Source organism: Erpetoichthys calabaricus, chromosome 7 (genome assembly GCF_900747795.2).
Source record: "Erpetoichthys calabaricus chromosome 7, fErpCal1.3, whole genome shotgun sequence".
In the NCBI taxonomy this organism is placed as follows: domain Eukaryota; kingdom Metazoa; phylum Chordata; class Cladistia; order Polypteriformes; family Polypteridae; genus Erpetoichthys; species Erpetoichthys calabaricus.
The window spans coordinates 177,310,237-177,335,359 of NC_041400.2; the positions used below are offsets into that span (position 1 = coordinate 177,310,237).

Here is a 25,123-nt window from a genome sequence, read left to right on the forward strand (position 1 = left end):
TCCAGCTCCATGCCTACAATAGAACCTGCCTTACTCACCAGTTTGTCCAGGCGTGAGGTGTCCCTCTTCTTTATGCTGCCTCCCCAGCACACCACCGCGTAGAAGAGGGCACTCGCCACAACCGTCTGATAGAACATCTGCAGCATCTTATTGCAGATGTTGAAGGATGCCAGCCTTCTAAGGAAGTATAGTCGACTCTGTCCTTTCTTACACAGAGCATCAGTATTAGCAGTCCAGTCCAATTTATCATCCAGCTGCACTCTCAGGTATTTATAGGTCTGCACCCACTGCACACAGTCACCTCTGATGATCACGGGGTCCATGAGGGGCCTGGTCTTCCTAAAATCCACCACCAGCTCCTTGGTTTTGCTGGTGTTCCGGTGTAGGTGGTTTGAGTCTCACCATTAACAAACTCCTACTGCCCACTCCTGATGCAGCCCACGATAGCAGTGTCGTCAGCGAACTTTTGCACGTGGCAGGACTCCGAGTTGTATTGGAAGTCCGACGTATATAGGCTGAACAGGACTGGAGAAAGTACAGTCCCCTGCGGCGCTCCTGTGCTGCTGACCACAGTTTCAGACCTGCAGTTCCCGAGACGCACATACTGAAGTCTGTCTTTAAGATAGTCCACGATCCATGCTACCAGGTATGAATCTACTCCCATCTCTGTCAGCTTGTCCCTAAGGAGCAGTTACGTTTGTTAAGTTGTTGGTGTGAGTAACTAGGAGGAAATTATTTTTTCACACAGGCAATAAAGGTGTTGAATAACTTTATTACTTACATTTGTTAAGCAGCAGTTTAGAAGTGGTGTTATTTGTTTACTCTGTTTCTCTTTTTGTAATAGAGTTTGGTTAAAGATGAATATTCATGGTGATAAACGTGCAAAACTAGAGGATATCAGGATGGGGGTAAATACTTTTTTACAGCACTGCATTCTTGTTTGGGGCAACTATAGGTACATAATATATGGCATCATTTCGTTATTGCTATTCACTCAAAGAAACTATTATATATACTGTATACATTGATCAGCAACAATATTAAAACCACAGACAGGTGTAGTGAATGGGATGTATTAGGCAGCAAGTGAACAGGCAGTTCTTGAAGACGGTATGTTTTAAGCAGGAAAAATTTACAAGTGTAAGGATCTGAACAACTTTGGCAAGGGCCAAATTGTAATGACAGAGCATCTCCAAAATGGCAGGTCTTTTGGGGGTGTTCCTGGTATGCAGTGGTTAGTACCTACTGAAAGTGGTCCAAGAAAGGATAACTGCTAAACTGGCGACAATGGCATGGGCACCAAGGCTCATTGATGCACGTGGGGAGAGATGGCTATCCTGTCTGGTGCGATCCTACAGAAGAACTACAGTAGCACAAATTGTTGAAAAACCTAATGCTGGCCATAAGAGAATGGTGTTAGAACACACAGTGCATCACAGCTTGCCGAGTAATGGGCTTTATAGCCACAGACCGGTCAGAGTATCCACGCTGATCCCTGTTCAATGCCAGAAGTGCCTACAATTGGCAAGTGAGTGTCAGAACTAGACCATGGAGCAATGGAAGAAGGTGGTCTGGTCTAATGAATGGCATTTTCTATCAGATCACACGGATGGCCGAGTGCGTGTGCGTCATTTACCTAGGGAAGAGATGGCAGTGGAATGTACTATGGGAAGAAGTCAAACCGGACGGAGGCAGTGTAATACTCTGGGCAATGTTCTGCTGGAAAAACTTGGGTGATGTCATTCATGTAAATGTTACTTTGACATGTACCACCTACCTAAAAATTTTTGCAGACCATGTACACCCCTCATGGCAATGGTATTTCCTGATGGCAGTAGTCTCTTTCAGCAGGATAATGTGCCCTGCCACATTGCAAAAATTTTTGAGGAATGGCACAAAGAAAATGACAAAGAGTTCAAGGTGTTGACTTGGCCTCCAAATTCTACAGATCTCAATCCACTAGAGTATCTGTGGGATGTGCTGGAAAAACAAGTACGATCCATGCAGGCCCTACCTCACAACCTACAGGACTTAAACGATCTGCTACTAACATCCACAGGACACCCTTGAGGTCTCATGGAGTCCATGCCTCCACAATATTAGGCAGGTGGTTTTAATGTTGCAGCTGATTGGTGTATAAAATATAGTAACTTATCTCTAACCATCTATGACAAGATAGATACATCTCAAGTTATCCTCATACAGTATATTGTAGAATAATTAAGAGACCTCTTGCCAATTTTTCATTGTGTTGAGTTTTGGAGTTCCTTCTACAGTGTGGAATGCTATAATGAAGTAAAAATGTATAAAAAATTATAAACTTTAGATCTTTTTAATGATTATTTTTAAACAAAGACCCTTCTGTCTAATGATTGTGTGTTCCACTGCAGTGCTGGTTCACCACTTGAACAAATAATTTTGTTTCAATTCAGTCTAATAGAATTGCCTTCTTTGAGTGTTACAAGGGAGCAGATGTAGATAATTTGTATAAAAATAAATCATAAACATCACCTTATAAGCTTACCAGGCAACAACAACATTTATTTCTATAGCACATTTTCATACAAATGATGTAGTTCAAAGTGCTTTACAAGATGAAGAAAGAAAAGTTTATAAACAATACAAATCTAAAAATAAGATTAAGCAATACTAAATAACAAAGAATAAAGTAAGGTCCGAAGGCTTGTAGGACAGAAAAAAAAAAAAAAAAAAACTCCAGAGAGCTGGGAAAAAAAAAATCTGCCAGTCAGAAGTAGTCTAGAATTCAAGTAGGTGCCAATGACTTTCAGGGGGGTCAACCCACAACAGAATAGATGGAATGGTATTTGGTATTCTAGTGGGGAGCTACATGATTTTTTTTTGCAGTTTTACCATCTTGTGTAGTGTGTTATTGTACCTATGTTATAGCGCCTTTCATGTCCATTGATACAGTGTCTTTAAAAGTATTCAGCCCTGTGAAAGTTTTCGCATTTTATGTTATATAACACTGAATTATGCTGGGGATGTAATTTGGCTGTTTAATGTCAGAATGGAAAGATCTCTACAAAATGGTCTAAATTAATTACAAATATAAAAGGACAAATTATTGATTGCATAAGTATTTAGTAGATGTAACCTTGGCAGCCATTTAAGCCCTTAGTCCGTGTGCACAGATCTTTCTCCATCAGCTTTACAGAACTGTTCAAAATCTTAGGTTTCATGCGGATTGTAAGTGAACAGACTTACATTTTTAGTTGGACTGAGATCTGGACTCAGACTTGACCACTCCTGGACATTATCATTGTTTTAAGGACATTCCTGTATAGCTTTGGCTTTATCCTTGGGGGTGGCTGTCTTGCTTGAAAACATACAGTATCTTCTTCCAAGGCACACTTCAATAGATTTTTCTCCAGGTTTTCCCAGTATTTTACTGCATTCACTTTACCCTCAGAAGCCTTCAGTGTCTGCTGTAGAGAATCATCCGCACAGCATGGCACTACCACATCCATTCTTCATAATGGGGATGGCGTGTTTTAGATTATGTGCAGTGTTTGGTTTGTGCCAAACATGACGTATAGTCTGGTAGCCAAAAAGCTCCATTTTTGCATATTTTAGCTGAGATGTCTATGCTTTCTCCTTTTGATGCTCTCCCAAAAATCTGAAACCAGGCAACAGTTGTCTACACTGTCTCAACAATCTTATACACTGTAGCTTGCAAGTCCTTGAGTTCTCATAGGTCTCTTGGTGGCGTCCCTCACTAGTCATCTTCTCGCATGATTACTCAGTTTTTGGCCTGCTTTAGGCAGATTTATAGCTGCGCCATAGTCTTTCCAGTGTCTATCTGTTACATAATACTTTCCAAATTAATCTACCTATATTGTGCCTGGCCCATCTTACATACTGCTTTTCACATCTATCTGTTTATTATATAGTGACTTGCATATCAATCTGTATAGTGCTTTGCACACGTCTCAATCTATCACACCCTAATAAATCCCCAATCCTGGGGCTCCATTATCCTGGTTCATCTCCCGCTAAGCCACTATTTCAGTGTAGTCTGCACATTCTCCTTGAGCTGAATGTTATTCTTCATCATTTTTTAGGTGCATTTGCATATAATAATTTAATTTTAGCTTGACATTATTAAAGAAAAAAAATTCACAAAGAAAAATATAAATATTTTGGAATCTATGAATTTTAGAGTAAAAGAAAACAACTGCAATGTAATGTAATAATGACACACTTTAAGATGCAAAATGGCAAACTGGACATAGAAAAGTTCTGAACTGTTTTTATTTATATGAAGCGTTTCTTAAAAATGGAGTTTTCCAGCATTTCATCTGATTTTATACAACAATTTGTTTTCTCTATCTATTTATTTATTGTGCATTCAAAAATCTTGAAAATTGTTTAACAAGAAGACAATTTGGTGACAAATGTGAGAAACCTGTTAAGGGATATCAGGAAACCACATAACGGCCAAGTGAACAACAAAGACAAGAATGTACCAGGAGAAGGTTGATGTCATACACAAAACGTAACGCGATGATTAAGAGATCAGCGGATATCCTGTAAACAAAAAGACTGGACAGTTGTCACATACACAGAGATTTCAAGGGAGATGGCTAAACCCAAGGGTATAAAAAGAACAAGAGTATGATAAAATAGACTCTTATTTACTACGTTATCTGGGTGTGTAATGCAACAAAACAGAGTAAATGTCTGATGATGTGTATGCATTAATCAGCACTATTATGTAAATTCAGTTGTTTATAGAATGGACCTCTGCCCTTACTTTTTGATCATTTTGTAACAGACTACTGTGATAAGTGCTCCCTCTTCAAGCATTTGCTGAAGGGATCATTAAAGGCGCAATGGACAAGTTTTGCCTTGTCTGGTTTCCGACTCAAATGCATTTTATCAAACATGTCCAAGTAGAGGATACGTTTCTTTCTTTAATTAGTATGTTAACTGCTACCATGCTCTCTCTCTCTGTCTCTTTTTATATATATATACTAGACAAAGAGCCCGTTTCGACAACGTAAGATGAAATGGGCACGAGTTTGTGTCAGCAGTGTATGAAGAACAAATGATAAGTAACGAAGAAGTTGTTTTGTAATGATTTAGTCCGCTTTACTCATTACTGTACAGGCTTGTACTGTTAGTTGATGAATTTTCCAGGCCTATAGTATAATATTGAATGATGAATGTTCCAGTACAATATGGAATAGTAATAAGTATAAGCACCACAAACCTGATATAGGTGTATTGAATGAATGCATAATTGAATCAGAATGCGTAATTAGGCCTCGAGCTGTCGTCGAAATCGCCTTTCAGGCCTCTAGAGCTTTAATCGAAGTCGCCTTTCTCTTTGAATTTTTGCGGCCGTAAAATCCGCCGCCTGCCACAATGTTGGGGTTGGATGTCGGCCTCGTAAGGTTTTTCGGGCAGCTGCACAGAAGGCGACTGCGCATTTGGCTTCGGACGTGCGCACAAGGCGACTGCGCATTCGGCTTCGGACGTGCGCACAAGGCGACTGCGCATTCGGCTTCGGACGTGCGCACAAGGCGACTGCGCATTCGGCTTCGGACGTGCGCACAAGGCGACTGCGCATTCGGCTTCGGACGTGCGCACAAGGTGACTGCGCATTCGGCTTCGGACGGACGTGAGTGAGTGAGGAGGCAGGCGACTTATGTATTAAGACTAGGGGACTTCGACCCTTGCTCACTTCGCTCACCAACCCCCGTATTTGGTTTTCCTGATACACACTTTTTTAAGATTTTTTTTTTCTTTGAATTGTTGCTATTTCATTAGTTTCACTTTTATTTCAGAACCTATGTAAAAACAATATTTGGAATCTTTGGAGTCCCGATATGTGAGACATGTTTATACACAAGTATATACGCTATGCAATTTTAGTAGCCTTGACAACTGCATGCAATGGTAGTGCCATTCTTGAATTTGTATGCCTACAATTGTTTATTTTTTAATGATTTTCCTTTGTACAAAATGGTATATTTAGTGCTATGTGGTGAGATTTCTGTATGTGTGAGCCTATTCATTTATGGGTGCCCTGATGCGCATGTTTGATAGGATATAGTATCCGCTTGGTTTTGGGCTCGAACAGGCCTGGCTAGGAGTAAAATTTTTCTTAGGATTTAGACAAATATATTGTTGTTTCATAGCCATTCACCTTCATACGCATCCGCATTACCATTCTCACCAATTTAATTGCCAATTCACCAAAATCCAGTATTCACCTGTTGAGAATATGCAAGCTCAACATGAATAATGACTGGAACAAGATTCAAACCCTGGATACTAGATCCACAGAGCAGCAACTTTAACTGTACTGTGTGCAGTTTCCTAATAAGTAACATTTTAATTGCTAATGCTATATAGCTCTATTTTTCATTGCTCTAAACAGGTTTAGACCCATGCATTGTTTCTTGCTGTTCCAGTTCTTTATTTAATTAAACACTACACTCCCAAAGCTGATCATGGACAGATAGCTGAACAAGACTTGTGTCCTTAACCCAGTAAAAATAGTGATAACATTTAATCTTTTGGTGTCTTTTCTGCCCTGTCCCCATTATGTGGAATCTCATGGGACACCTAAAAATGGATCTGGGGACCCTACCCAGCAGTATTTATTAGGCAGTGGTTAACGGTACTACTTTGACATTGAGGTTGTTCATGTTTTATGAACTCGCTCTTTGATTTGATTTTTGGATATTCTGGTTTTGAAGTAAGATATTATCTCTGTCTCTTGTTTTCTGGATTTATTTGCTGCCAATTTTCCTTAGGGCAAATATATTTGGTTATACCTATTTTGTGCCTCCCTTTGTTTTTTTGGTGGTTTATTTTTAATGTTCTTATAAAATATTCAAGAAGGGTTTTTTTTAATTCAATAGTTTGTCATTCTCCTTGATAGATAGATAGATAGATAGATAGATAGATAGATAGATAGATAGATAGATAGATAGATAGATAGATAGATAGATAGATAGATAGATAGATAGATAGATAGATGTGAAATGCACTATATAATAGATAGACAGACAGGCAGATCTTTAAATAAATACTGTACATACATACATACATACATACATACATACATACATACACACACTATAGTCTGAACCCACACAAATGGCTAAAAATGAACAAAATTAAACATGAAAGAAAACTTCTGACTCGGCAGTCCCAGTGAGGCATTATGCAGGCGTATTGCCTTTGGTATAAAGGGGCCCCCGCAGCATTTCCTGACACACTTCTACTTAATGATTCATTGGCTGAATGCCCTCAGTGTGTGAAACAGGGTGTGCAGCATTGTTCATAACGGCACTACGTTTTGTTTTAATTCTCCCCTTTGCTATGACCTCCAGGGGCTCCAGAATGCACTCATAACTGAGCCTGCCCTTTTAAGTAGCTTGTTAATTCAGTGGGTTGTAGAAGATGTGAAGGATGTCACTACCTACACTAAAAGAACACAGACTCCTAACAAAATTAAGCCTGCTCTACCCTTTCTTATATAGTTCATCTGTGTTATGAGACCAGTCCCATCTGTCATTTATGTGGACCACCAAGTACTTATAGTAGTGACTGTACATAGAGGCTCTCTGGTGTGGTGAAAGTCAATAACCACTTCCTTGGTTTTTCTGATGCTAATGTTTACTTGCAGACAGTTATTTCTGCACCAAGAAACAAACTCTTCAACTGACTTCTCTCGTCTGTCTCATCACCCTTATTAATACATTCCGTAAGTGCAGAATCTATGAATTTCTGCAAGTGACATAAACTGATGTTGTATTTATTTTGTAGTCTAAGGTGTACATAGTGAAGAGAAAAGGAGACAGGACTGTTCCTTGTGGTTCCTCATATATATATATATATATGGACACCAACAGCATATCTCTTAGCTTAACCCTTAACAGGGATGGCTGGATGGTACTGAAGGCACTGGAGAAATCATAAAACATAATCCTCACAGTGCTGCCAACTTTGTCCAGGTGAGAGTAAGCCATGTGGAGCAGAGAGATAATTGCATCCTCCACTCCAGTCTTTGTTCAATAGGCAAACTGCAGTGTGTCCAGGTGGTCTACCACAAGATGACTCATATAGTGTAGGACCAGCCTTCATGATGTGAGACATAAGTGCCACTTGGCTGTAGTCATTAAGTGAAGAGGCGCCCGCCTTCTTTGGAATAGGAACAATGTACAATGTTTTCCAGACTGAAGAGGTGTGGCAGAGATACCACAAAGTTGGTCAGCAAAGGCCTGAAGAACTCAATGACTTTCCTGTGTGTAGCTTCCTTAGTTGTCTCCCCACTTGGTCATTATATATGGACATCCCATATTGATAGTCAGAGTTGGACTCAACATTGGCCATTCCAGCTTATGTGGTATTAGCTGGATGGTGGCTGGATGGGGACTGTTCATTAGAACAAGGTGGCAGTGGGAGGGAAAATCTTAAAAAATTGGTTTGGGGTGTTCGCTTTGTCCAAAATCCCTTCTAGAACCCAAACCCGGGACTGCTCAAGTCTAAGAATTCTGACATCTTTGATGTTATTTTGAGTGAGTTTATTTTTTATTTTAGCTTTGTAAGCTTACTTTCCTTCACTTGGCTTTTTCTTCAGCACTCACGGTGCGTCTTTCAGAGCCTCTTTTTCTCATTTAGGAGACCTTTCTGTTATTTAGTAATCCAGACCTTGCTGTTTTGAAGGGAATGCATTGTCTTTGAAGGTACCACAGTGTCAATGCAAAAGTTAACATAGTTTGTAACGTTGTCATGGAGTCAATCAATATCATCCCCATGTGATTCCCACATCATTTCCCAGTCTGCCATTTGTAAGTAGTCATTCAGAGCTATTTCAGGCACCACAAATGCTCAGGCGATCACATTATTCCTTCTCCTGTCTGAAATAATCTGTCAATAATTTAGAAATCTCTTTATTTTTATTTATGTTGAAGGGCTGAACGTACAATGCTAAGCTCAGTAACACAATCTTGGGCCATGTAGGCTCCATGTTTGTTTTTGGATTCACAGCAGCTGTTGATGATGTTTAATCTATTTTTTTAGGACACTTTTATGACATCGGAGAATTTTATCAAAGGAGAACTCATAAGTGGAGTCACGCATGTAAACTGGGATTTGTCTCAACCAGGTTACTCACCATATCCAGTTTTTTTTTGTGTGCATGTAAATGCACTTATTGATCTTTCTTGTTATTCTTGGTCTCCCTGATATCAGTATCTGTAAAGTTTCTCCAGTGTCTAACTGTCTTTTCTTTCCTCCTGTGGAAAGAAGTCATGCAACATGGTAAAGCTCTGGGGACACCAGATGAGCAAGCATAGCACTCTGAACACCTTCAACCTCAATGTCTTTTTTGCTTGCTGCTTTAATCACATTCTGCAGCTTAATTTTACTTTCATCACTGACGTTTCTAACAACCCACACCGAACCAATGGACAAAACGCTCCACACATTCAAATCCAAACTTCATGTGGAATAAATTGTCACCTTGGCAAAAGAAAACACCAATATGGTGGAGGGAGTCCATGAATCTCAGCAATATTTAAGGTCTGAGGCATGAAGGAGAAAAGAAAGAAAATATCCTTGTGTTACCACAGAGTTATTTCATGACCAATTGACCAAGCAAAGGCATAAAAAGGCAACAGCTGTTCAGACAGGCTTAACTAACTTCTGTAACTGCTGTGAAACAGAAACTGAGCAGCAGCAAAAATAGAACTCTTGTTTGTTGCAGACTTCTTTTGATTGTGCTGTTTTTCTGTTTCAGAAAGATGCTGTGCTGTGAATCTTTTATCTTAACATTTCTTACTCAAAAGCAATCATACTGTATAATGCCAGATGTCTTACAGTTTTAGTACAGCCAGGATGCAACTTTTTTTAAAGATCCTAATATCGAATAATTATTCACCATGCAGAAATGCCATCTTGATTATTACTTTAAAAGCCCTTTCTGAAAAAAGTTACCACAGAGATGCGCACAATGCCTCAGAACATCACCACCACTGATAGGAGATGGCAATCTGGTTGTGTGACAGCTTAAATACTTTCAAGAAGAAATGAAAAGGATTGCATTTTTTCCCCTCAAAATGACTTTATACCAAGTGTTTTTCTGTATTTGCTAAAACCTAATAAAACCATTCACTTGTGCCATATTGTATTTATAGTGTGGACCTTTTCTTGCAAATAGTGGAGAATCACCTGGGTAGAAAGGAGTTACAAAGTGCAGAAGTGACACAAAGATGGCACAAGAGAGGGGAGGGATTTCTAAGGCTCACACAAAGCAATGCTTTTAGAAGTAACAGTGGAGGAGAAATATCCTGGGGAGCTGACATGGAGCCACTAGCTCCAGAATGAAACTGTTGTCCATTTAACATGTAGTCCTGACCATTTTAAGGCAGAGCGGTACAGTGGTCTCAAGAGATGCTACAGGGCAGTCTACTTTGTTGATCTCAAGACTTTAAATACCACCACACCCCATAATTGATTTAAGAACACAGCCCTAAAGAAAACTCATTCCAAGTAACAGTCCTAATGTAATCCCGGATATGCAGGTATAAAAGTCTTACCATCTGAATAATAACTTAAAAGGGTCACTTGGGGAAAGATTCACTGGTAAGGAAAAAGAAAGACTGAGGTTTAGAAAAAGAGAGATACAAAGAACCTTTCTCATACTTCTTGTAACGTTTTTAAAATATTGAAAAGTGGGAATGCCACCACTTTAGACAAACAAGGTTACAGCAGCATTTTTGGCATCATATTTACTGATACATTATGCCTTATTGTTGATACTTCCTTGCATGTTTTGAAGAATAAACAAACTATTTTCAAAGATTCTGGACTCTAATAGCATTATTCTGGTTATGGAGAAATACTAAGGGAGTGATTTTTCTGCTATTTAAAATAATTACTTTATGGTCCTTTAACATTAGGAGTATGGGCTTTTAGCCTGGTACTGGAATGCATTTTACATTTTAATTCTAACAATAGGCACAGTGCTACCACTATTTAAAGTCTAGTTTCTTTAATTTCCACTCTATTGTTTTTTTTGTTTTTATGTGCCTCACAATAAGATGATTTCTCATCATTCTTGTCATGGCAATCATCATAAATTAGTCGCAATGACAAAAGTTTGAATTAGTTGTAGTTAATTTCAGTAATGTTAATGACATGAAAAGTACCTAAAGATTATTGTGAGTGAAAAGGACAAGGAAATGATCAACAAGTGGAAAATCAAAGTCAAAAAAAGGAATAGAAAGTTGAAATATCAGTAAACACATTGAGCCAGGAAAAGACAGCAAAATAAAATTGCAGTCAAAAAGTAGTGGGATTGATACCAGAGAAACAAACCCGACGCTAGGGCCTTCTTGAAATAAAGCTAACTAGCACTAATAAGAACAAGAGATTTTGCTTCAACTGAGGAATACCTGAAAGTATGAATGTTGCAATAGTTATACATTATTTTTATGATATTTATTCATCATTTATAGGTTTCATAAATATCATGGGCATGATTGATGTGGTCATGATCCACAAGACATCACATAAATAACAAAATCAGGACAGTATAAAAATCAAATTTTTAACTTCAACTCAAAATGCAAAACCAGTAACAATTAAATTCTGTACATAAAAAAACCAAAATAACTAAAAAATGTATAAATAAAATATGCAAATACTACAAAAAAATTTGTATTTTCAAATACAAAACGTTTGTTTTGCACACTTGGATCAAGAAAAAAAAAATCACAAAATGTTTATATTTAAATCATCTGACAATAAGAGCAAATAAAATGATGGAATACTCACTACAAAATATATATTAGATATACCAGATTTTATGAAATTCACAATATATTGAAGTGTTTCATTTTTCTCCTTTAATATAATCATTATCATTTAACACAAAACTAGCTTGTATACAGTAAAAATGACAGCACTGTTTCTTTAAACAAGCAGTCTCCTTACTGGCATACTAAAAAAAGGTGACAGAGACTTGTATAAATATTTTTTTCAATAAAAAAGACTTTCAGAAATGTATAATTGCTAATAGCAGAATTTTCCTGGTCAATTCTTATTAAAATATCTCACAATCCAAAGGCAGGTGTTACATGTAGAATTCAATTTATTCATAATTTAAACTCATTCCAAGTTTGTATATTTTTTCTTTAGAGCTCAGCAGCAAGACTTAATTTCAACAATAATTATGTAATACATGAATGGTTACCAAAAATCATGGATAAGTAATATTTAATGAGAAACAACCAGGAAAATCCACTGTTAGTAGGATAGGACAACAGCAGGTGGACCTATCCTATATTTTTGACTAACAGACATCAATATTAATTAGGTTTGTGGCCTCTGAATACCCATGAAATACCACCAAGAAAAAAATTATACTATACTATACTGCAGGAAACCCCTATATTCCATCCAACAGCACTTTAAAATGGAAGCCCTACAGAAACTATTCTCATATATCCACAATCTGCTAATAGTTAGAGATAGATACATCCTAATATAGAGAAAAGCCTTCAAGTTGGATACAACTGACCCATTTCTGAAACCAGTTAAACAGGTGACATGTTTATGTAAAGCAAGCTAAGACAATAAGTTGACTAATTAAGCAAGTTTTTAATGAATTAAAGCTAACTGACTTTCAGCTTTGACAGTTACTTAGTCAGCTTTGATCCAAAGATCTAAAAGGTCGAAAAGACTCATCCAGCTGAGTGAAACATTTTTTTTTTTTTGACCAGAACTTTACAGTTACATGAGACAGCATGGGATAAACTTCTTTACACAGGTGTTTTAGGTATAATGGATGCTGTTGTTGTTAAATTTAAATATGGATTCATAGCTAAAACCAAATATATACCCTAATTACACTCTTTGGGTTGCCCAGTGGTTAAAGATGTTGCTTCATAGTTCTTAAAATCTGGGATGGACATCCAGCCAAGATTCTATCTGTGTGGAGCAATCCTGGATCTGAAAGAAGTGTGTCTTAGTTTAACCGATGACTGTACAGTTTACTGCATCAGTGAGGGTAGACATTAACAAGTATGTCCCCTGTGATGGACTGTCAAACTGTCCAAAGTTGGCACCTGCCTTGTGTTTCATGTTGCCAAGTTAGGTTCTGGCCCACATGACTCTGAACTAGATTGGGCAGGCGTGAAAATGATTGAATTAAGTTAAATATTTAATTATAATAAGGCCCACATTACCTTGTTTTTGTAGGATAATACAAAACAAAACTGCATGAATTGCAGGCATCAAGAAACAAATATCTTTAGGCATGTTTCTCTTTAATAGAACTGGAAAGGTTTTGAGATTTTTAACAAAAGTGAGTTACATTTATACATGTTAATAGCTATTTTTCCTTTGCAACTTAATTGTTAGTTTGCCTCCAGATTCACTTATAATTTCCATAATTTGTTCTGTTGATGATACCATGTTTACATGTACAAGTAGCTTTTTAGACAAAGTATAAAAATAATATTTTTAGCACCTCACTTGATACAGAAGCTCACTGGTCCAAGTTCATGGTTTTGCTTGACTTCGATATTCTTCTATTTTTTTATTCAAAGTCTCCAGATCACTGGTTGACAATTCTTGCTGAGGCAACAGGAACAACACAGTATCTCTGTTAGGAAAAGATAATGTTTATATTCATGTATTGAGTTTATTAATTTTTACATTAGTTCTTGTCATTTACTACATTACTACCTAACCCACCTCTGTCTCCCTTTTTAAGTTATATATCAACTAAGATTTGTTGTAGCTCCATTCATGGCACATGGAAGAACAAATAGACTTAGGGGTCACATAGTCATTAGGATAAAGTGTTCTGATATGCTTTCCATATTAATTTTTATATTTATCTTAAAGAAATAGCATAAAGAGTTAATTAATATCATAAACCTCTTCAGAAATATCAAGAAAACAGATAAAGATCAAGTGAAGAACATAGACAAAGATGCAATACACAAATGTACTGAAAGATGACTAAGAGATGTGTTGTAAACAACCAGAATGGACAGTTGTTACATACACAGAATTTTCAAAGTTGGTGGCTCAACCCAAAGGGTATAAGAAGAATAGAGTTTTATTTTATATAGATTATTTGAGTGTAAACCAATGAACCAATCACAGTAAATGTATGCACTGATTAACACTGTATGTAAATTCAAATGTTTATAAAATTAACTTCTATCCTTTGTTTCTCCAATCACTCTGACCATGCTGTAAACAGACTGCTGTGAAGGATGCTCCCTCTAAAGCATTTGCCGAAGAGTAATTAAATGAGGTTTCATCAGACTTGTCTTAGTAGTATATAAGTTTCTTTCTTTAATTAATATGTTTTGATTTCTACCATCTGCGGTGGGTTGGCACCCTGCCCAGGATTGTTTCCTGCCTTGTGCCCTGTGTTGGCTGGGTTTGGCTCCAGCAGACCCCCGTGACCCTGTGTTCGGATTCAGCAGGTTGGAAAATGGATGGATGGATGGATGGATTTCTACCATAGGAACTAGTTAACAAACAACAATTCTTGACAAATTCATATCAAATATCAATGCTTATATTCACCCGTTACCTTTGTTTAAATTAATAACATAACATTCTCAAACTTCTTTAGTAGGTTGTTGTACTGCAATGAAAAGTCAAGCAAAATGACACCTTTTATTGGCTAACTGAACAGATTACAAAATGCAGTCCTTCAGGCATCTTGCCTGAAAAAGGGGTCTTAACTGCCTCAAAAGCTTGCATATTTTTCCATTAGCCAATAAAAGGTGTCATTTTGCTAAATGTCTTTATTGTAATGTATGGTCATGGGTCCTGGAGCCTACCACAAGCATTGCACACAATGCAGACTAGATAGGTCATGGCATAGCTGCCCTATTTCTTTCCTCCCAAGAAAAAACTGAGCAGTCTTTACTTCATTCTAATGTGCCTGTTGTCTATTTGATATTTCCTGTCATAACAATGTGTTCATGTTGAACAAGCCTGATCCCTTTCTGCACATTCCATATATTTAGGAGCATCGATTGTGTTTTTATACAGCATACATTGAAACACAAAATTATCTTTATTTTGTTGTACAAATATACAAATACTTTATATAAAATGTTAGGTACATTATTCTGTGCGTATTATGCATGTTCTGTTATACTGAGGTACCGTATTACTCGGCAAAAGTATAAATTTGTGAAGTACAACATTCACAAATATTGATAAACTATTCAGATTTCTGTAACAATAAAGGGGCAGAGGGATGCTATATTTACCTAACACAGATCATCATACACAGAAGCAGATTTGCCAAGCAATCTTTACCTTGTTGGTCCAGGAAACTTCATTCTTTTAATTCTTTTCTTTTCAGTTAAATAAAAATTTACACATGGCTACTCTAACAACAAACACTTGTGCTATCAAAATATGTGTGCCAAGTTGAGTCGGCCACAGTAAAATCAACAGATCAGTTTAAGTTGTGAAATTAAGTAACATTTATGCAGTTTTGATATTGTTGCAGCAACACTGATGCAGCTTTTATTCTTGACCCGTACAGAACTCTAAATTAGAAGAATGTAAAAAATCTAAAGCTCTATGCACCGCTTCAAATACTCTTCTTCATTTGTAACAAGAACCCAGCTAAAATGTAGATATACTGTATACTGTATGTATATTTTGCATATATTATATACACATACAGTATATATACACTAACTATTGCTTGCATTTTGCAAGCCCTTTGGTTTTTGTTCTTGTGGCATGGATAAGACAGTTATCATGGTAGTTCATATTGGAAGAGAAAAAGTTACAGAATACTAATGGCATACTTACAAAATGGAGTATTCAGGATTAAATAAATTTATTCCATTGCACTCTGTACACATAACAATACTATTATTTACATATTTTTTCTGGAGCAAATCAGACATGTGAACTAATAAAGAAACATGCATAATGGATAGAGACAGCAACAGTTCTGATTTCTTACAGGTCCTTGGTATTTTAATCAATTTAAATTACAAAACAGAACACAAAGATGGAAAATTTAAAAGGAAATCAAAAGATGTCATTGTGTTTCAAGATGATAAATGCTCATTTTAATACATAAGAAACAGAAGTAAAGTAAGAATGATTTAAATATCTTACTTTTTTAAAGAACATTGTGGGACACTATTTTTATTTAATAAAAATTACATTATTAACAACAACTAATTTTTGATATCTGATATCACTTATGTCATGTTAATAAGCAATCTCCTGCATATATTTATGTATACAAGGCATAAATTATATCAAAATAAAAAAAGGATTTAAGTGAAACTTGACTTGCATTCGGACATACTGCCAACTGCATTATTCTGTCATTGCCGCTGACTGGCACTAAGATTTCATTTCCTGAGTATTAAATGTGCAACATCATCAATGTTTTCTCTGTTTTTTTCCATGATTTAATTAACTTTTTAGTGAGGTTAGATTTTTGTCGGCCTCAGTGCAATGAGAGAGATCCATTATTGAAAATTTTTTTTCCATAGGTTGTCTGCAAATAGCTAAGAAGTTTTTGTCAGTCAGTCAGCATATAAAACAATCAGGGAAGTATGAAGAACCAAATTTAAATAGTTACCTATGAATGTTATTGATGTCTACTACACTTTGTCTGGATTCCTGTAACTTCTGCCAGTAGGAAACAGCTTCATCCTTTCTTCCAAATCTCCACAAGGCTTCCAGCAGCCAGAAGGCACCATCAACAGATTCTACACAATACACAACACTTTTAGGTTACTGTATACATCAAGTAAGCACGCATTCAAATAAAGAAATAAAGCAGACTAATTCTAAAATGTTCACCTTCTCCAATTTATCACCAGAAAAAAATGAAGATAAGTGTTTATCCAGTCTAGCAAATCTTAATAATCCTTACACTCCTGATCCAAAGTGATATCAACTTGATATTTTAAAGATCCCAATGATACTTGTACTTTGGACTATACTAATAGCTATATTGTTTTAATATTTAATGTTCTCTGCATGAAGAAATATGTTGTGGTATTTGTAGATACTGTACTCTGAACCTACTTCCATTAATACTATGTGTCTTTGACAAAACAAATTAAACTAACAGCTGAAAGACACCGTGCTTATCCTTAATAATAACTCATCATATGTCACATCTTCATCTCTGCAACTAGAAGTTTAATTTAAACAAAAACTTTGCTGTGTACATTCAAAATGTGCCATTATAAAATTAAGTTACTTTCAGCCAGTTACCACTACCAAAATAGTGTGAAGCCAATTATGTTTTTAAATTCAGAATTCTGCCTTGATTCTTATAAAATATGTCTTTTTCTGGTTGTCCTTATATACATTATATACATACATACATTTATACATATACACACACACACATCATGTTGGAAACTCCAAGCTCCTCATTATAACATGTGGCAGAGCAGCGAGGTGCACATGTGTGTGTGGGCCAGGTGGATGAATAAGCTGAGAGCAGAGGGAATTGTGGTAGGTAGGGAGGGTGGTAGGTGGTTGGGGGAGTTATAATTTAAGTATCAATCCAACACTAATATTTGCACACATACTGTATATATCATATTAATGGAGATGTAAGATTTATAAAACCTTTGACAGCAATGATACTCATAAAACAATATACAAGTATCCTATTAATGTACGTAAGTATTTTTAAATACACAAAAAGACATTATTTTTAGAGAGCAATTATACTTTATTTGAATACAACAAAATAATGCAATTTTAGTTCTTTAAAGCAGTGCTTAACTTTCTTTGCTATAATAACAAAATGCTGTAAGATTCTGTATAGAGAAACTAGAAGTCGGCTATTGGAAAAACCTTCCATACCATTTTTCAGTGTAAGCCAAGGTAGCTTTAGATATCAGTATGCACGAACAATGTAGTAAATCACAAAATACCTGGAAAGGACTGCTGGCTCAGCTGAAAATTGAGCAGTGCTTCTTTCTCTTGGCCTCTTTCCATGAAGCTAATTCCTCTTCTAACAAATGCCAGACCTTTCAGTCTGTGCAGTAGTTTTACTGCTTCCCTTGTAATTTTCCCCATTTCTGAATTATTGATACAATCTCCATCTGAAAATGCAACATCATATAAGCAAATAGCAGAGAAATGAAAAGTAACATAATTTAAAGACAAACTTATTCAAAAAACAACAACAACATTTATTTATATAGCACATTTTCAAACAAAAAATGTAGCTCAAAGTGCTTTACATAATGAAGAAAAGAAAAATAAAAGACAAAGTAAGAAATTAAAATAAGACAACATTAATTAACATAGAATAAGAGTAAGGTCCGTGGCTGTTATTTGTTAAAATTTAACAAATTTATTAAAAAGGTGGTTATTTGTCCAAATTACTGACATTTTTGTAATAATGGCAAGGTAGGTTTACTCTAACCACAACACAACACTTAAAGAACACTGAACAATGGACTGGGTTGACCAACAGGGGTAATAGATTGGAACAGGACTGGGTACAGATTTGTATTTCAGTGGTGGGTCTCAAATAAAAAGAAAGGAAAGAAAGGTAAAGAACTTTAAACCACAAGTTCCTCAGCATAGTCCCAGCCTCTGGCTAATAGTGTGACCCAGACCAAGCCACTTAACCTGTCTGTGCGCCATGTGTAATTCCAGAAAGGGTGCTGAAGAGAGAGCGACACACACAAAGGGGGATTATGGGGTTTTGGCTAAAGCCTTGCAGCAAAGGGTTTATTCATGGAACACGTGGTTGTCTTGGAATATATCAGAGAACATGATCATTAACTGAGAACTGAACTCCAGAAAGGCAGGAGCACCAGATGATGGCTAGTGAGCTTTTAGTTGATAGATTTTGGAAAGGGCTATTTGTGGCAAACAGGCTGTGCCACCAGAAGTTTGGATAAAAGTTAGAAAAAGGTTTGCTGGTAAACAAGAGGTTTTTTTTGGCAGTCACACTGCATTTATGCTGGGCTAAGCTGATAGTAAACTAATCCAGACATCTCATACAGCCAAGTTGGCCAGCTTGGGTTTATAGTTTGATTGTTCTGATGTGTCATTTTGTGTTCTCTCTATAATTATCCTTTCTACAGTTGTTGTGTAAAACATCTTCAAGGTATCAAAATACACAACAGAAAACACTACTTAAAAGGTTCAATAGCAATCAAATGCCCACATAAAATCTATATACATGGCTATTCAAAATAAAATAGCAGATTTCAAAAATTTATTTGAAACAAACTGTATAAGACAGAAACACATTCCACACATCACTGGACAGAGGAAAGCTCAAAGTTTAATAGCCCGCCTAAAAGTACCAGTGAATGCCACTTGGAGGTCCGGCGTTACCTGAACAACACCATTCCAGGAAGATGGATTAGAAGAGGTGGACAACAAGATCTTGGTCATCGTCTATGAACTTCCAGGTCTCCAGACCTTACCCCCTGTGATTTTTATCTATGGGGGTATATTAAAGCAAGGGTGTTTGTTCCACGTATGCCTGCTAATCTTCAAGATTTGTGACATTGAATTGAGGAGGCTGTGAATTCAGTAATATAGGGACCAGTTGACTCGTGTGTGGCTAGAAATGGTCTACCGTTTTGATGTTTGTCACGCTTCACATGGTGCTTATGTTGAGTGCATGCAACCTCAAGGACCATAGGACCAAACTTGAACTTTCCTCTATCCAGTGAAGTGCAGAAAATGTTTCTGTCTTATACAGTTTGTTTGAAATAAATTTTTGAAATCTGCTATTTCATTTTGAATAGCCTGGGTATTACATTTTTGGTTCACCTCAAACCCTTGTTTGGATATTAGATATTAAAATAAAATTATACAGGCATTAATTACATCAAATGAGGATAAATTACTGATATTTATTGTAGCTACTTTAGTAAAGTCATTAGGAAGGGGTGCAGAAAAGCAGAACATCTTAAGAATAGTTGTTTGAGAAAAAAAACAAAAAACAAACAAACACAGCAGCCATACCTCTGCTCTGGTCTCCTCTTTCACATAATATGACCCAAATGGAGTGTACTGCTGTTGTGTTGGTCATTAAAACTAAATATCAGTTCCGCTCTGATGAAAGTTAAATGCAGATATAGGCTACATCCACACTACTACATTATTGTTGAAAGACACAGTCCTTAGTCCCTCTTTTCGCCTTTATCCACACTACTCCAGCATTTTTAACCTCTGAAAACAGACTTCTGTAAACACTATCCAGAGCCGTGCAGTTTTGAAAATGCCCACTTGGTGTTTTAGCATGGAGAGGTGAAAATGTGTTTTGAAAATACAGATTCTTAATCGCACTCTGATTGGTTTGTGCTTATTATGTAGCCCTTCCCCGATTAGATCTTGCTCTTTATGTCTCAATCCCTGATTGGTCACCCAACAACGAACAAAACCATATTCCAACACAGTAGACATGGGAGTAGTTTCCACAGCACCCGAGAGGCAAGTAATTTACTTATGATAAATCCCATGGCCCATTACCATTCTTTCAAGGATTTTTTCCCCACCAATGTGCATTAGTCCAATGTAGAAAAGCAAATATTTCATACACATTTTTGGTAATTTTAGTGTGGGTGGGGATACTATTGTTAATGATGTGAAAATGCTAATGTGGGCAGAGATCATTTTCACATAAAAACACTACTCTTAAATTAAAATGCATTAGTGTTGATATAACCATTGTGCTGTTGCTTTTCGCCTAACAGTTTTAAAGCCAAGTCAGAATTGATAAAATTAAAATATTTCTCTGCCATATATACAGTAATTGCAGAAAAGCTAGTAATTCAAAGTGTAAGATTCTTCACAAATACAAATAATCATATTGCATTTTCATTTACACTTAAACTGTTTTTCTAAATGACAAACAGCTTTCCTTATCCAAAATGCACTTTGCTAAGTAGGATATTTGCATTTATTTTAGACATATATTTTGTTAGTGCGGCTATTCTATTTTTTCTTTGGTGGTAGGGTAGCTGGATGCTTTCCTGCCACATGACTTTGTGTTTAGGGGGAACTTTTAAACTGTAACTAAGCACAGAAAATATTATTTCAAAATAGTGTCTCAATGTTGACACCTTCTTTATAGATTTAGCTAAACATTGCCTTAAAACACACACACAAAATAAACTAAAGAAAGGTAACTTTTCAGTAACTTACCTGACTGAACAATATGGACAGTCAGCAACAAATTTATGCACCTGAAATGAAAAATGAAGACGAAGAATTGTTCACAAATTCACATTGCTTGTTGCTATATACTTTGAAGACATTCCTGGAAACCATAATGCCCTGAAAAAGAATATTTATCATAAAATCAATAATTAATATTCTTATTTGCAGTAGTTGTCACAGGGTGCTGAAGTCTATCTCGGCCACACCAGAATCCATCACAGGGCTCACTCATAAAAACTCCATCCTCAATGCACCAAACAAGTCCAAATTAGGATGAATGTACAGTATAATATATTTTTTAAGCTGAGGCTGTGCAAGATGCACCATTTGATAAAACTATTAAGCAAAATATATTTTTACTTTTTAACACTGGTTGAAATTAAATCGTCCAATTAAACCTACAGGTGGCACAAGCAAAACAACAAAAACATATTTAATTTCTAGCATGTACATGATGTGTATGTTTGCAGCTTTGCCTTTAATGCAGCCTTCCTTTAATAAAATTAACAGATACAAAACCATTTTATACTGCATTTAGACAAACCATCCTGATCAGAACAGGACTGATAAAAAAAATGCTCACCCAAACAAAGCCAAAAAGTTTGTCAAAGAAAAAAAGAAGACTTACCTTCTCCTATCAGCACAGATATACTGTACCAATTAACTATTTGGTGACTTAGAACAACACATGTATTAGCCATTATAGATGATGGCCTCACCTCTCCTCAGCAGCTACATGTCCACCTTGAGATGTACCAGCAGCAGGATTTGAACACCAATCACTGGATCAAACAACACCTACTTTAATAAGCAGAGGTTGCAAGTACTAACATCATGTGCAATTCACTTGGGGCATGTTGTCCCCATCTCTTTCTCAGCCGCTAAATGCCAATCCTTAGATGTCCAGGGGCCTCATGTATAAACGGTGCGTACGCACAGAAATGTTGCGTACGAACATTTCCACACTCAAATCGCGATGTATAAAACCTAAACTTGGCGTAAAGCCACGCACATTTCCACGGTAACTCATACCTTGGCGTACACAATTTCTCCGCTCGGTTTTGCAGACTGGCAGCACCCAGCGTCAAAGCAGTGCTACTGTTCCTGTGTGGTCACTCTTTCTTAGACCCACGTTCCTGACGCGGCTTTATAAATACACTGAAATTAACTGCATATTGTTTATTAGTGTAATGTATCTGATTGTAATTAACCTGTAGCAATATAATGGTCCAGGGAATAGCCATAGTATTCCAAATACCATAACTGCTTTAGTGTTGTTACGCTCACTGCATCTTCTTCTTCTTTCAGCTGCTCCCGTTAAGGGTTGCCACTGCGGATCATCTTTTTCCATATTACTCTCACTGCACCACTCGGAGTATTTATATCACTGTATCTGAGTGGGGAATCACAGCAGCAATTGATCGGAAAGAGAATTATCGGTATATAGTTTCAAGTACACACTACCTCAGCCACGGCAAAAAGCGTCAAAGCCTTTCCTGTATGGACCTTGCGTTTCAGAAACAGTTTCATCCCAAGAACTATAAACGCACTCAATCAGTCCATCAAGTGCTCCTTGTAGAACTGTTTGTACTTATAAGTACAATTACCTCACTGTAAACTTACACTACAGTTATGATATTGCACAACCTGAGCCACTTTATAAAGCATGTATGATGACAATATCATTTTTAAGATGAAATGCAGCAAAATATGTTGCTTATAGTATACAGATAAAACTTTAACTTCATTTAAATAATCTGTATTGTTAATAATTAAACATGTGAGGACACGCTGCCGCAGCGCTAGCTAGTTCACGGATAGCTCCTGCCTTGCGCTGTGTTATTGCTGGTGCTGACGCGACACTGGAAGGAGATGGATAGAATAATTAAACATGTACTACGAAGATATTTCAATGTTCCTTAAAAGTTTTGAAGAATCGGCGTTCTAAGCTTACAGATGGCTTAACGTCTATTACAGAGCTGATTGTGTGGCGATTGGGTATTTGGAGAAAGAAAAGTAAGGACAGGAATTGGAGGTTAGTACGTTCGAAAGAGACAGTACTTCTGTAATAAATTATTTCATCGAAGGTCGCACATGGAGCAGCAAGCCTCTTGCGTGAGATATGAACAATCACTGCGCCACCGTGTTCCCATGTTTAATAACATGCTTTCATTCCTATCATCATGAAAATGATATCACGTATACATCTCAGTATTTTAATTATTCAGAGAGCTGTAATATCACGAATGTAATGGATTCTGTGTCCTGTCGGAGAAAGAGAAAGAACGGAAGCACGTAGTGATTCACACACATAGAGCACATAGAAGAGCAAATACAGAACAAAGCATTTAACGTGCTACTTGAGAAACTAGTAAAATAAACGATTTTAAGATGAAGTTTATGATGTTCTACTTTAATGGCAAAATAAACTACGGGATTAAAGTGGAAATTTCGAGATTAAAGTTGACATTTCGTGCTTTTTTCCCCAAGGTGTGCCTATTTTTTTTTTTGTCTGTACCCTAATAAGCTTTCATATGACACTCAGACGGTGGGCTACGACTTGCCTTTTCACGGCGACTTTGATATGTGATTTCTTTTTTTTTTCAGGCACTGTGCGACTTTGTGAATTTGATCTTTCGAGTTTCTCCGACACTCTGTCACTCGATCAACTTTCTTTTGTTGATTATACCACTGTTTAAACCAGAGGTTCCCAAAGTGGTCGATATCGAAATAGATTTCCCAGGGGTCGACATAAACGAAAACTGATTTTGGGGGTCGACGAGGTCTAAAAATCGACCCCTATTAATTAACACAAGTTCTTATTTGAAACTTTCAAGATACTGTATAAGTTGTGTTACGTGTACCAACTTGTTATAAGAATGACTAATATTTTAGTAGGAAGTATCATTGTTGTACTTTTAAAAAACTCAACAAATCGATAAGCGTGCACAAGTTCGTACAAGATGAAAAACTCGGCAAGTCAATAAGCGTGGACAAGTGCGTGCAAGATAATGAGTTCGAGCGTATAAGTCTTTCGGGCACGTTTTGACTTGTTCTGTATTTGACGCATATACGCGATTTAACACGAACGAAATCATGATCAAGTTTAAGTCCAAACATGCTCTTGATATTTTACTATATAACAAGCTTGCACTCTGCGGTGGGTTGGCACCTTGCCCGGGATTGGTTTCTGCCTTGTGCCCTGTGTTGGCTGGGATTGGCTCCAGCAGACCCCCGTGACCCTGTGTTCGGATTCAGCGGGTTGGAAAATGGATGGATGGAACGGAACAAGCTTGCACTTAGGTTGAAAGTTCATTTGCGTTTTGAAATTCGTTGGAGCTTGAATGATAATACACTCATCTACTAATTTATTTCAAGAGATTACAAAGTGATTACATAGTTAAATAAAGTTAATTAAAATAAAGTGATTGAAAAAGAATTTACAAAGTGCTTAGTTACCTACACGCGTTTTATTATTGTTTTTTTAAGTAGTTTCTTAAACATTTTTTTTTTTTTTGATTTGCAAGTTTACTGCGAGTTTTATGATGGCAGACACGAAAACAAAATGCAGACAATACAGTTTGGACTACTTGAAGTCTGGATTTATTCCATCTCTATCAAATCAACACTTGCCGATGTGTCTCATATGTGAAAAAGTATTCAGTAACGATGCCATGAAGCCTTCAAAAATGGAGGACCACTTATCAAGAGTACATGCTGACAAAAAAAGTAAGCCCTTGTCATTCTTTCAAGCACTTAAAGAAAAACTAGAGAAAAGGCCATCCATAAGATCGATGTTTGCGTCATCATCTATGCAAGACGTTGATGGTTTACGAGCGTCCTATAATATATCTTTACTAATAGCGAAGACGGGGAAACCCCACACAATTGGAGAGCAGCTTATTTTACCAGC

The 25,123-nt window shown here is 36.8% G+C and overlaps 1 protein-coding gene across 2 annotated transcripts in view; it reads right to left on the bottom strand.

Annotated features, from left to right (window-relative positions):
* Positions 1 to 13,293: 13,293 nt before the first annotated feature.
* Positions 13,294 to 25,123, bottom strand: part of fancg (FA complementation group G) — a 59,725-nt gene continuing 47,895 nt past the window's right edge. For both annotated transcript variants that reach the window (XM_028805753.2, XM_051930039.1), the window contains 4 exons: positions 21,196 to 21,236; positions 17,952 to 18,122; positions 16,634 to 16,763; positions 13,294 to 13,648 (listed from right to left, as the gene is read on the bottom strand). In XM_028805753.2, the coding sequence (XP_028661586.1) occupies positions 13,546 to 13,648; positions 16,634 to 16,763; positions 17,952 to 18,122; positions 21,196 to 21,236 (445 nt within the window). In that variant the 3' untranslated portion in view covers positions 13,294 to 13,545. The remainder of the gene's footprint in view (positions 13,649 to 16,633; positions 16,764 to 17,951; positions 18,123 to 21,195; positions 21,237 to 25,123) is intronic.